The 13,641-nt window shown below is 38.9% G+C and overlaps 1 protein-coding gene across 1 annotated transcript in view; it reads left to right on the top strand.

Moving 5' to 3' along the window:
• POLR3B (RNA polymerase III subunit B) overlaps positions 1-13,641 on the top strand; it is a 102,562-nt gene that overhangs the window by 31,770 nt on the left and 57,151 nt on the right. The window contains exon 13 of the mRNA XM_080660582.1: positions 9,843-10,004. Coding sequence (XP_080516708.1) covers positions 9,843-10,004 — 162 coding nt within the window. The remainder of the gene's footprint in view (positions 1-9,842; positions 10,005-13,641) is intronic.

Consider the following 13,641-nt stretch of genomic DNA (forward strand, 5'->3'; position numbering starts at 1 on the left):
AATAAGACAAAGTTCCCTTTTCTCTTAGTCCTTAGTTATTGAGAGAGGTGGACAATAAACAAGTAAACAATCTCCTAACTTTTGGTGGCATAGTAGAAGTGGGTTAGTGAGAATGTCTCTAATCTCATTTTAAGTCTTAGCTGATAAATTATATCTTATTCTGAGAGCATGTACCCCTTTCAACTGGATAGTAAGTATCTAAAAGTCTTCAAAACTTAATGTTTCAGCCTAGCTGGTGTGGATCAGTGGTTGAGCATTGACCTATGAACCAGGAGGTCACGGTTTGATGCCCGGGCAGGACACATGCCTGGGTTTGGGGCTCTATCCCCGATAGTGTGTGTAGGATGCAGCTGATTGATGATTCTCTCTTATCATTGATGTTTTATTTCTCTCTCCCTCTCCCTACCTCTCTCTGAAATCAATAAAAACATATTTAAAAAAACAAAACAAACAAATAAAAACACCTTCATGTTTCAGCACTTAAATCAGAAATTGCCTTTAAATCAAAGAGCTAGAATATGCCAGAATATAGACTTGGCTACTTTTGATATTTTCTATTTATCTTTGGTTTTAAAGAATTGCCTTTGTGTGGATGTACTGTGTAGGATTCGCTAAGTTCTTAAATCTGTAAATTTATGTCTTCCAGCAAATTTGAGAAATTTTTAGGGTTCATTTCTTTAGCTATCTTTTTTTACTAGTTTCTCTTCTCCTTCTGACTCAAATTATATTTTAGATACTTGGATATTGAGGCTCTGCTAATTTTCTTTTCAATTTTGTTCTTCAGATTGGATAATTTCTATTGATCTACTTTCAGGTTTACTTATTTCTTATGTCTTCTCTAATATCCTGTTAGATAATTGTCCAGTTTAGATAATTATTATTTTTCACTACTAAAATTTTATTTGGGTATTTTTATAGCTTCTGTTTTTCTACTGAGACCTCTTTGTTCATTCATTGCAATCATATTTTCATTTATATCCTTGAATTTTATAGCTACTTCAGAATCCTGGTCTGCTAATTCCAACGTCGCCATCATCTTATGATCAGTCTCTTGATTAGCTTTTCCCTTGAGTATGGGTCATATTTTTCTGTTTCTTCATAGTCTAATAGTCTTGGATTGTATCCTAATGAATATTATGGATGATGCGTTGTAGAGTCTCTAAATTCTGTCTTATTCCTCTGAAGAGTGTTCTGCTTATTGTTTGTTTTAAGGCAGTTAACTTAGCTGTAAACCTCTGAGTTCTGTCTCCTTGCATCAAACAGCTGAAACATTCTATTTAGTTCTTTTAATCGCAGTTGGGATATAAGATGCTCTTTTTGCTATTCTCATGGTTATTTGTCTTACCAATTCAAACAAGTATTTTTAGTTTTTAAATAAACAATGTTATGATCGAAAAAATAGAACAGTAAATTAAGCATTAACAAATAGCAGATATTAAAATAAAAATCACAATATACAGTAAAAATGCTTTTTAAAATAACATATTACCATTAAATGGGTTATAGACAATTATAAGAAAGTTTACAGTGAAAATGAATCTCCCACTTCTGACCTCCCTTCCCACCTGACCCATGACCCAGTTCCCTAGTTCCTCTCTCCAGTGACAGTCATTTTTCCCTTTCTTTACTCTATCCTTTCAAAGACATCTTATGTGTATACAAATACCTTTATTAACTATCACTTTAAAGTTGTACTGTGAAAAACTCTTGGCTTGTGGACATTCAGGCCTATGTGTGAATTTATGTTAACTTTTATGGGCCTCATTTTTGAGTCCTTTGTCAGAGGCAAGTTTGGAGTCAGGCTTTGCAATTTTAGAAGAAATCTTATGCTAAAACAATTTGTCCTCATTAATAGGAAACAGATATTCAAAGCAGTATGTCTGTGAATGTTGCTTGGCCATTACTGCCAATCCTTCTTACTTAAGGGGGGTATTTTTATATCAGTGAAATGCATGTGTTGCTACAGAAATTGACATATGCCTGCTTTTGTGTATGTACTTTTTAGTTTTGAAAAATTTCACGAATACAAGATTGTATGTAATGTGTATGTGTGTTTGTGTATTAAAACTCATAAAACAAGTATTCACATGTCCCCGCTCATCTTAAGAGTTAATATAGAACTAGTACATTTGACTTCTCTGTATACCTTCTCTGATTCTTAGCTGCTCTTCCTATCTGTCTGTCCTAGAGGCTTGGGCCTAGTGCCTGCCTGTTCACCTAGTGGAAAGAAAGCAACCCCTACACATTCCTGAGCATTTATTGTGAGATTAGGTGAAGCACAGGTCCTTTTCCCAGGAGCATCCCTCAGCAGGCTTGAGCTTCAGATGTGGATTTCAAGGTTTTTAAAGCATGAACTCTTACTTGGAATCCCAACATTAGAATAGATAAAAGTTGAGCTTCTCTGGTTGAAGTGGGATATAAGAGCTTGTTTCTCTGCCTATTGGCCCTTTCCCTGAAAACCCTGTGTGGAATTCATAAACTTCGTTCTGTCTGCTCTGTAGAACAAACCAGGGGTGGGCAAACTTTTTGACTCGAGGGCCACAATGGGTTCTTAAACTGGACTGGAGGGCCGGAACAAAAGCATGGATGGAGTGTTTGTGTGAACTAATATAAATTCAAAGTAAAGGAGCGGAGGGGAGAGCAAGAGAACCCTCCGCTCTTTCGGCTCCGCGGGCCGGATAGAACAGCCGAACGGGCCGTAGTTTGCCCACGGCTGGTTTGACTCTAGCAGGGCTAATGGGGTCCTTGATGATCTTGCCCCTGTACACCTTTTTTGTACGCCTGATTTTGTGCCAAGGTGAGCACTTACATCTCCTTAAACACACCATGATGCTCTTTGATCATTCAGTGCCTTTGAGTTATGCCTTCTGCCCAAGTCTCCCCTCCCTTATCTCCCTTTCCCCCTCCCCCTAATGGGGAGCTCCTACCCATTCATCATTCTTTGAGTCATCCTGAAGCCATCTGTGAACCCCAGGAATAGTTGGTTGCTCTGTTTTCCAAATGCCCACAGCACTTTGTTCAGGCTTTGTCTTTATTTGCATGCTGAATTACTACATAATTCTTTACCTTCACAGCTCTTTCCATCTATAGACTGTAAGCTTATTGAGGCAGGAGCCATTTATATTCATCTCTCTATCTCCAGATGAAGTACTCTGCACTGAGATACATTGGTTCCTGAGACTTTATGAGGAACCTGCTCTCAAGAGTATGCGTTTTGGTAGAAGAGACAATGAACAAGTAAACTGTAAATAAATGTAGTAATTTTAGATAGTTAAAACTATTTAAAGAAGACTAAAAACTGCTAATGCTAGAGAGGGGTGGGTGTTGCTGGAGGAAAGGGTGTTAGGATGGTCAAGAAAGATCTCTAAAAAAGTTATATTTTTAAGCTGAGCCCTCAGCTATGCCAGCTAAGATTTGAATGAGGTGAAGCCAGTCTCACACAACCCTGGGAACTGCATTCCAGCAAGAGACCCAAGCAGGGGTATCCATCCCCAGGTAGTTCTGGTGCTGGAGAAAGTGGGAGAGGATCACTGGCTGGAGTGCGTGGGGTGTGGAGGTAGTGAGAGATGACATTGGAGAACTAGCTTGTAGGTCATGGGAGGGGGTGGATTTAGTTTTACATGCAGTGGGAAACCATTGGAGAGTTTTAATCAGGGAAATGATGCAACCTGATTTTCAGTTTAGAGAGATCTGATTCGGAGATGAACAGGCCAGGAGTGGGAGTGGTTAGGAGGCCATGGCAGTATTCTGCATGGCAGATGGTGGTAATTGGGATGGTAACCAGCAGATACTACCACAACTAAAATTTTTAAAACTAAAATTAAAAAATTATAGCAATTTTAGGTTTGGGGAAAAGTTAATGTCTGAATACTTGGGAGGTTCTATCTGGTTAATGGCTGATGCTAGCAGGTGGGTTTTGGCCACCTTCAGGTGGCAACTGTTCAGGGATTATGGGTATCCCCACCACCATCAGTCCCAATTTTTACAGTTTTTTAATTGGAAAAAAACCATGTAGTTAAATGAGTTCATTTAAAAAAAAAAAAAAGTTGGTTGTTTAGAGGAATAAGGAATAGAGTCAGGAGAGGGTAGAGGAGAAACTGTCCTGTTGCTTAAAAAATTAAAATTAAAATGAGGGTTCCCATGTGCAAGAAAACATCACTTTCCAAACAATGTAAAGACATAAAAGGCATTGTGTTGGCTAAAATGTGTAAAAACAATAGCTGCTAATTTCCCACCCCATGGGATGAGGGAAGATAAATGTGCTTTAGCTTTAGATAACAGAGCTGTATCCACCAGCCAAACGGGTCCACAGAGCTTTCCTTCAGTCTTGCTGCCACCTGAGGGCTGGCAGGCCAGCTGCCAGTAGAGGTGTTAGCAAAACCTACCCAGTTCAGGCTTAATCTTTTCACCTACCTTTTCTCTTTCCGTAATGTGTTCATTATTTGCTGAGCATTACTCTATTCTTTGTCTGCAATTTTTTTGTTTCTAATGCAGCTTGCTTTGTATGGGTGAGATATGGAACGGCACCAAAATCCGGCACCCTGGAAAGCCAGGGATTTCCACCCTGTGACAAAAGAATGCCGTCTTGACTTCAGAGATTGCCTAATCCCAGCTGTTCTGATAATGTAATTAAGGCTGCCTAATGTCTTTAATTTTGCAACCAGTTTGTGTGAAAAGGAGAATTTGGCACTCTGAAAGCTTAAACACTAAATAGCATTCTCAAGACACCTAATTAGAATTCTCTGACATTAAGCTAATTGGTGAAACTGTGTTTCAGCAGCTTAACTTCTTTATTAATTTTTTTAAGGATTTTCATTGAAAATCAATTGATGAGCTGTCAGCATTTTTCCCATAAATATAATGTGCTCTTTAGTACTCCTGTCTTAAGCAAACTGAAAGGCCTCATACTAGCAACGAAAGGTATTGAATATTATCACCAGCATTCCATCCCTTTTAATCATTTCACTCTTGACCTAAATAATGTGGCTTATTGTGTGATTTGGCCTTGTAGTGTCTCACTACACTGTGAACTGGAGAACATTTCTCTTAAATTGAAAATTCAGGGGTGGAGACATTTATTAATTAGGCAGTAGTTCTGATGAGTGTGCTCTTACTTTTTACCTGTTTAGTACCAGGAGCATTTCCTTGTGTTTGAATCAGGGGGCTACAACACATTCAGCTGGGATTTAAAAAATCCTTGTCATAATTTGAGACACAAAAGTCTAAGTGTAAGAGACTAATTAAAATAGAGCTGAGCTGTTGTGTTGTAGGTTAAGGCCATTTGCTTCTGTTCAGAATGCTTATTCAAGTTCCTTTTGCCAGTTTCCACAGGAAGTTGCTGAAATGGGTTTCTTCCTCCCTTCACCCCTCTGCACCTGCTTCCATTCTCATAGTCTTTCTTTCCAGGAGTGAAACTGCTGGATCTGAGTGGAAGAAAGGATTAAGCTCTTTAGAGGAGGAAATTTTCTTTTTAGAACTGTTCTGACAGGATAAATTCAAGTCCAGAATCTTGGCTTTCCTATCTGCAAAGTCGGTTCTAATAGAAAAGTGGAAGCTGTGTCTAACTTAAGGGGGAAAAGCATAATGTCACATTCTACTTAGGAAATTCTTTCTTCAGTAATGACTAAAGAAGATTCATTGGCTTTGAATTTTTCTTTATGAGGCAAAAAGACTACCAATGGGTAATAAACATTCAAGAACATAGTATGGAATTTAGAAAATCTTTAGCTTTCAAGATTTCACTGAATTTCAGAATTCCTCTTTATGTAAATAATTAGTGTATATTTTCCTTTTTAAAAATATTAACATTCTTATTAATATCTTCTGGCATCCATATGCAAGAATTTCCACAAATAAGATTGCCTAGTCATTGGAGTCAAGTTAAATCTTCAACTTGAGTGGAGAATGTCAAACTAGTTTTCCAAATATTTGTTTATTGCATTGTAGTGAGTTGCTGATAATCTTCATCCTATGATTTAGTATCAAACTTTTAAATGGGTGTAAAGTGGCATCTTTTTGTGATCTTAATTTGCATTTTCTTCATTATTAATGAGGTTGAGCCTCTTTTACATGTGGTTATTGACCATTCTTGTTTTTCTTCTTTGAAATACCATTTGAGTTGTTGCATTTGATTTCAAGATTTTTTTGTATATTTGGGTTCCTACTTTGTTTTTCTTTTGTCAGTTATATGTGTTGCTGATATCTTTTCTCAGTCTGGATTCTTTTTCTTTAAAACAACAACAAAACTTAGTGGGATCTTTGATGTCTAAAAGTTTATAATTTTAATTGTACTCAGTTTTGTCAAGCCTATATAATTTTAAATACTGTTTTTATATATTTTAAATCTATGCCTTTGGTATTTGTTCTTTAGTAATCTGGAATGAATTTTTGTGTATGGAATAAAGTAACCCAGCCAATTTCATTTGTTTTTCAAATGAATAGCAAGTTCAGTTACCATTTATTATATAGTCTTTATTTCCTCAATGATCTGAAGTGCCACCTCTACCATATAACAAGTTTTAATACATGTGGATTTGTTTCTGGACTCTTGGTTGTACCCACTGGTCAATTTGTCCATGCAGTCATCAGGCCCTTCTCCTTTTTCAGGAGTGTTTTGGCTATTTTAGGCTCTTGGCTTTCTGTGTAAAGTTTAGAATTATTTTTCATTAAAAATCTTTAAACATGTACAAAATTTAAAATATATGTAAAATAGAATTAGCTATTAAAATAATATTAAATATTGAAATTTAATATTAAATGTTAAAAATAGAATTAACAAATAAAATTTACTCACATATACCCATCATGCAACTTCAGTTATCAATAGAAGTCAATTTTGTTTTATCTATGTCCTCCTTAACTCTATCCCACGCCTTCTAGTCCACAAATTGGGTTGTTTAAACAAACCTGATTATCAAATCAGTTCTTTTCTTTTATTAAAATTTATCTAATTTTTTAAATTATAGTTTACATTCAGTATTATTTTGTATTAGTTTCAGGTGTGGAACATAGTTGTTAGATAATCATATACTTTACAAAGTGTTCACCCTGATATTCCCAGTACCCAGGTGGTACCATACATAGTTATAACAATATTATTGACTATATTTCATATTCTGTACTTTACATCCCCATGACTGTGTTGTAACTACCAATCTGAACTCCATTCCTTCTCCTATTTCATCCAACCCCTCAAACCCCTCCTTCCCTCTGGTAACCATCAGTCTGCTCTCTTTATCTATAAGTCAGTTTCTGAATTCGTTTTCATTAAAAATCTTTAAACATGTACAAAATTTAAAATATATGTAAAAGTAGAATTAGCTATTAAAATAATATTAAATGTTGAAATTTAATATTAAATATTAAAAATAGAATTAGCAAATAAAATTTGCTCACATATATCCATCATGCAACTTCAGTTATCAATAGAAGTCAATTTTTTGTTTTGTTTGTTCTTTTATATTGTTCTTTAGATTCCACATGTAGGTAGAATCATATCATCTTTCTCTGACTGACTTATTTCACTTAGCATAATACCATGGGTCCATCCATGCTGCCGCAAATTGTTAAGATTTTGTTCTTTGAATGATCGAGTGATATTCCATTGTATATATGTACTACAGCTTTTTTATCCACTTGCCTACTGATAGACACTTGGGTTGCTTCCATAGGCTGGCTGTTGTAAATAACACTGCAGTGAACATAGGGCTACATATATTCTTTTGAATTAGTGTTTTGGGTTCTTTTGGACATATACCCAGACATGGAATCACTGGGACATGAGGCGGTTCCACTTTTAATTTTTTGAGGAACCTCCATACTATTTTCCATGGTGGCTGCCCCAATCTGCATTTCCACCAACAGTGCATGAGGGTTCTCTTTTCTACACATCCTCTTGAATATTCTTTGTTGATTTATTTATTTACTTTATTTTTTTAATACATTTTTAAAAATTGATTCAGAGAGGAAGGGAGAGAAACATCAATGATGAAAGAGAATCATTGATCGGCTGCCTCCTCCACGCCCCCTACTGGGGATTGAGCCTGCAACCCAGACATGTGCCCTGAACTGGAATCGAACTGTGACCTTGTTCATAGGTGAATACTCAGTCACTGAACCACCGTGGTTGGACTTTGTTAATTTATTGATGATAGCCACTCTGACAGGTGTGAGGTGATATCTCATTGTGGATTTAATTCGTATTTCTCTGATGATTAGTGATATTGAGCATCTTTTCATGTCTATTAGCCATCTGTATGTCCTCTTTGGAAAAGTGTCTATTCAGGTACTCGGCTCATTTTTCAATTGATTGTTTAACTTTTTGGTGTTGAGTTGTATGAGTTCTTTTTAAATTTTAGATATTAACCCCTTATCACATATATCAATGTTCTCCCAATCAGTTAGTTGTCTTATCATTTTGTTGATGGCTTCCTTTGCTGTGTAAAAACTTTTTAGATTGATGTAGTCCCATTTGTTTATTTTTTTCCCTTGCTCAAGAAGATATTTCAGAAAAAATGTTACTAAGAGAAATGTTTGAGATTTTACTGCCTATGTTTTCTTCTAAGATTTTTATGGTATTGAGTTTAACATTTAATCCGTTTTGAGTTTATTCTTGTATATGGTATAAGAAGGTGGTCTGGTTTTATTTTTTTGTACATTATCTGTTAAATTTTCCCACCACCATTTATTGAATAGACTGTCTTTACTCTATTGTATGTCCTAACCTCCTTTGTCAAATATTAATTGGCCTTTTAAGCTTGGTTTGTTTTTTTCTGGGCTCTCTACTCCGTTCCATTCATCTATATGTCTGTTTTTATGCCAGTACCAGGCTTTTTTGATTACTTGGTCTTGTAGTATAGTTTGATATCAGGTAGCATGCATGATTCCTCCAACTTTATTCTTCTTTCTTCTTTCTTCAAGATTGCTGTGGCTATTCAGGATCTTTGGTGGTTCTATATAAATTCTTAGATTGTTTGTTCTAGTTCTGTGAAATACACCATTGGTATTTTGATAAGAATTGTGTTGAATCTATAGATTGTTTTGGGTAGTATGGACAGTTTAACAATATTCTTCCTATCCATGAACATGGTAAGTGCTTCCATTTATTTGTATATTCTTCAATTTCTTTTTTCAGTGTCTTATAATTTTCTAAATACAGGTCTTTTACCTCCTTGGTTAAATTTATTTCTAGGTGTGTTTTTATTTTTTATGCAATTGTAAATGGGATTGTTTTCTTAGTTTCCCTTTCTGATAGTTCATTGTTGTTGTATAAAAATGCAACTGATTTCTGGATATTTATTTTGTATTCTGCTACATTATTGAATTTACTTATCAGTTCCAGTAGTTTGTTGGTGGAATCTTTAGGGTATCAAATCATTTCAATATCTCAGATATCAAATCACATTCTGTAAATACTTAAAAATGTGTCTCTATATGATACAACTTTTAAAAAATTATACCACCACCCAGCTGGTGTGGCTCAGTGGTTGAGCATCTTGACCTATGAACCAGGAGCTCACGGTTCCCATTCCCAGTCAGGGCACATGCCCGGGTTGTGGGCTTGATCCCAGTGTGGGGCATGGAGGAGGTAGCCGATCAATGATTCTTTCTCATCATTGATGTTTCTATCTCTCTCTCCCTCTCCCTTCCTCTATGAAATCAATAAAAATACATAGTTTTTAAAAGGTTCATCTTTATCAAGTTGAACTTTAAAATATATTTTTTTTAGTTTGAAGCAGTTTCTTCATTTTGTTTTTTTAACAGTTTAATAAGAACCTAAAATGTATTAAACAAGCTAGTAATGCATTTTGAAAGTTCACCATATACTTTTTTTTTTTTTTTAGCTTTTATCTCTTCTTTTTGAAGATTTGTTCAAAAAATTTAATTCTGAAATGAAGAAGATTGCAGACCAGGTGATTCCTAAGCAGAGAGCAGCCCAGTTTGATGTAGTCAAACACATGCGTCAAGACCAGATTACCAATGGCATGGTGAATGCCATTTCTACTGTAAGTCTTCAGTCATTCATTGCAGGGGTGGGAGCCTTTTTTCTGCCAAGGGCCATTTGGATATTTATAACATCACTCGCGGGCCACACAAAATTATCAACTTAAAAAATGAGCCTACTATATATCTATCTATCTATCTATCTATCTATATATATATATATATATATATGTGTGTATATATATATATATATATATATATGTGTGTGTATATATATATATATATATATATATATATATATATATATATATATGTATGTATGTATATATATGGTCAAACATTTAATTAACTCACCCCTAATGCGTTGGCAGGGCCAGACCAAATGATTTCTCAAGCTTTATATGGCCTGCAGGCCAGACAGTCCCTAGAGTTTTTTGTAAATCTATTCAGTAGAATGGAAATTTAAAATACTTTAAGAATCTATGTCGGGGGTGGGGGAGGGAATATATATACATATATATATATATATATATATATATATATACACACATACATACATACATATATATATATATATATATATATATATATATATCCTCCTATATAATAAAGAGGTAATATACAAATTGACACTCACACCCTCACAAGATGGCTGCCTACGACCAGGCTGGCAGGGGGGTTAGTGAGGGACGACCAAACGACTGAACAAGCAAGCTGCATGGGGTGACCAGGCCATCAGGGGAGTTAGTGAGGGACAACCAATGACTGAACAAGCAGGCTGCATGGGGTGACCGGGCCATCAGGGGTTTAGTGAGGGACGACCAAACAACTGAACAGCAGGCTGCGTGGAGCAACCAGGCTGGCAGGGGGGCCGTCAGGGGTGACCAGGCCGGCACGGGGGGGTGGGGGGAGGGGAAAGGGGGCGACCAGGCCGGCAGGGGGGTCAGTAAGGGGTGACCAGGTAGGCAGGCAGATGAGCGATTAGGAGCCAGCGGTCCAGGATTGTGAGAGGGATGTCCGCCTGCCAGGTTAGGCCCAATCCCCAGTTAGACATCTCCCAAGTGGTCCCAGATTGGAGAGGGTGCAGGCTGGCCTGAGGGGACCCCCTCCCCATGCACAAATTTAGTGCACCGTGCCTCTAGTCCTATCTAATAAAAGAGTAATATGCAAATTAACCATCACTCCGCTATACCCATAAGCCACGCCCACCAGCCAATCAGGAGCGAATATGCAAATAAACCTAACCAAGATGGCTACCGCCACAGAGAGCAGGAGGAAGGCTTGGGTTTCCCTGGCAATGGAGGAAGCCAAGCTTTCTGTCTGCCCTTGCCGGCCTAGGCCTCCACTCAAGGCTACAAAGTTTCAATGATAGAAGATACATAAAACCAAAGTGAAATGGCGGCAGCCACGGAGCTGGAAAGAGCAGGAGGCTAGGGTTGCCCGCAGCGATGGAGGAAACCAAGCTTCTGCAGCCCTGGCCAGCCCAGGCCTCTGCTTAAGGCTACAAAGTTTCAATTATAGAAGATACATAAATCCCTCAAAAAATGGCTGCTGCCAGGGAGCAAGCAGAAGGCTTGGCTCCGCTCCAGGCTACAAAGTTTCAATTGTAGAAGATAAGTAAACCCCAGATACCAGGGCCTCTGCTTGGGTTGCCAGGGGGCGTGGCTGGCCTGCAAACCACCACAGGCCCCTCACCCAGGCCACCCCACGCCCCAAGGGAACCCCCACCCTGATCCGGGACACCCTTCAGGGCAAACCAGCTGGCCCCCACCCATGCACCAGGCCTCTATCCTATCTAATAAAAGAGTAATATGCAGATTGACCATCACTCCAACACACAAGATGGCTGCCCCCATGTGGTCAAAGATCCTGCCCCCATGTGGACACAAGATGGCCACCACAAGATGGCCAACAGGGGAGGACAGTTGGGAGGGACCAGGTCTCCAAGGGAGGGCAGTTGTGGGCAATCAGGCCAGCAGGGGAGGGCAGTTAGGGGTGACCAAGCCAGCAGAGGAGGGAAGTTGGGGCGACCAGGCCTGCAGGGAAGGGCAGTTAGGGGTGACCTGGCTGGCAGAGAAGGGGAGTTGGGGGCGACCAGGCCTGCAGGGAAAGGCAGTTGGGAGGGACCCAGGCCTGCAGGGGAGAACAGTTGGGGGGGGGACCAGGCCTGCAGGGGAGGGCAGTTAGGGGTGACCAGGCCTGCAGGGGAGGGCAGTTAGGGGTGACCAGGCCTGCAGGGGAGGGCAGTTAGGGGCAAACAGGCTGGCAGGGGAGCAGTTAGGCATCAATCAGGCTGGCAGGGGAGTGGTTAGGGGGTGATCAGGCTGGCAGGCAGAAGCAGTTAGGGGCAATCAGGAAGGCAGGCAGGCGAGCAATTGGGAGCCAGCAGTCCTGGATTGTTTAAACGGGCAGTCGGACATCCCTCGAGGGGTCCCAGATTGGAGAGGGTGCAGGCTGGGCTGAGGGACCACCCCCCCCCCCATGCCGTGCACGAATTTCGTGCACCGGGCCTCTAGTATATATATAAAAGCCTAAGTGACTGTTCGACTCTCCAACCGGTAGCTATGATGTGCAATGACCACCAGGGGGCAGATGATCAACGTAGGAGTTGCCGAGCTGCAGTGATTTGGCAGCTGTCGTTCTCAGGAAATGCACCTGGAACCAGAGAGGAGGGAACCCAATTCTGGGGTGCATCACCTGAGAACCACCCTCTCATAATTCGGGACCCCTCAGGAGATGTTGGAGAGCTGGTTTCAGCCCAATCCCCGCAGGCCAGGCCGAGGGACCCCACCAGTGCACAAATCCGTGCACCGGGTCTCTAGTATATATGTAAAATGATGTTTACAAATCACAAATTTTCTACTTTGAAAGATAGTCTACAGTTTAAATGTTATCTGTAGGAATTTTTGTTGCTATATGACTTTTATTGCCAAATTATAGTTGTATTATACGAGGCAATAAGAAAATAGGTATATTCTTTGTTTCACCATTAATAGTCATTCTTTTCATGTATACATTTCCCCATTTTTTTTGTAATAAAATGGGCATATTACAAATAGGTTTATTAATGAAAGCTTTTGTCCATAGCATTACAAAATGTTTTGTTTCATTGTAGGTCTATTCCTCAAAGGGCTGTCAGTTCTTCCTCACATAGAGATAAATTCAGGCCTCTGCAGCTGCTGTGTTTCAGAGCCTCTGGCTGTTCATAAAGGGTTATCAGATAGGTTCTCGCTCCTTTTCTTAAAGTGTAACAACTATAGGTCTATCTGATAAAGTCTGGTTTACGTTTTTGTATGCCAGACATAAAATTAGTTTTATGGATGGGATTTTGCCTCAACAAAAGAATAGTGTAGTATTACACATTGATTCCCTTAATGAAAGAATTAATGGCAGATTTGCAGTCCTTGACTTTAGAAATTTGCAGTCTATGTGAGCAGCCCTTGCATTGACAGCTACATCTAAACCTGAGGAGAGCCAGGCCTTTGTGCCTATCTAGGCACATTTAGCTCTTGTGGCCCAAGTTTGCCTGAAAGTAGATCCCCGGATATTTGAAGAGAAGCCTCCAGAGACCATTTAAACACATTTCTGTTAGGATTACTTTCCCTTGCTTTCCCATTATTTTCAGGTCATAATAGCCGATCTGAGTAATTCTTTTGCCTTTAAGTAATACTGCATTATCTCCCAGAGAAGACTGCTTAT

This window comes from Plecotus auritus (genome assembly GCF_963455305.1).
Source record: "Plecotus auritus genome assembly, chromosome: 3".
Classification (NCBI taxonomy): domain Eukaryota; kingdom Metazoa; phylum Chordata; class Mammalia; order Chiroptera; family Vespertilionidae; genus Plecotus; species Plecotus auritus.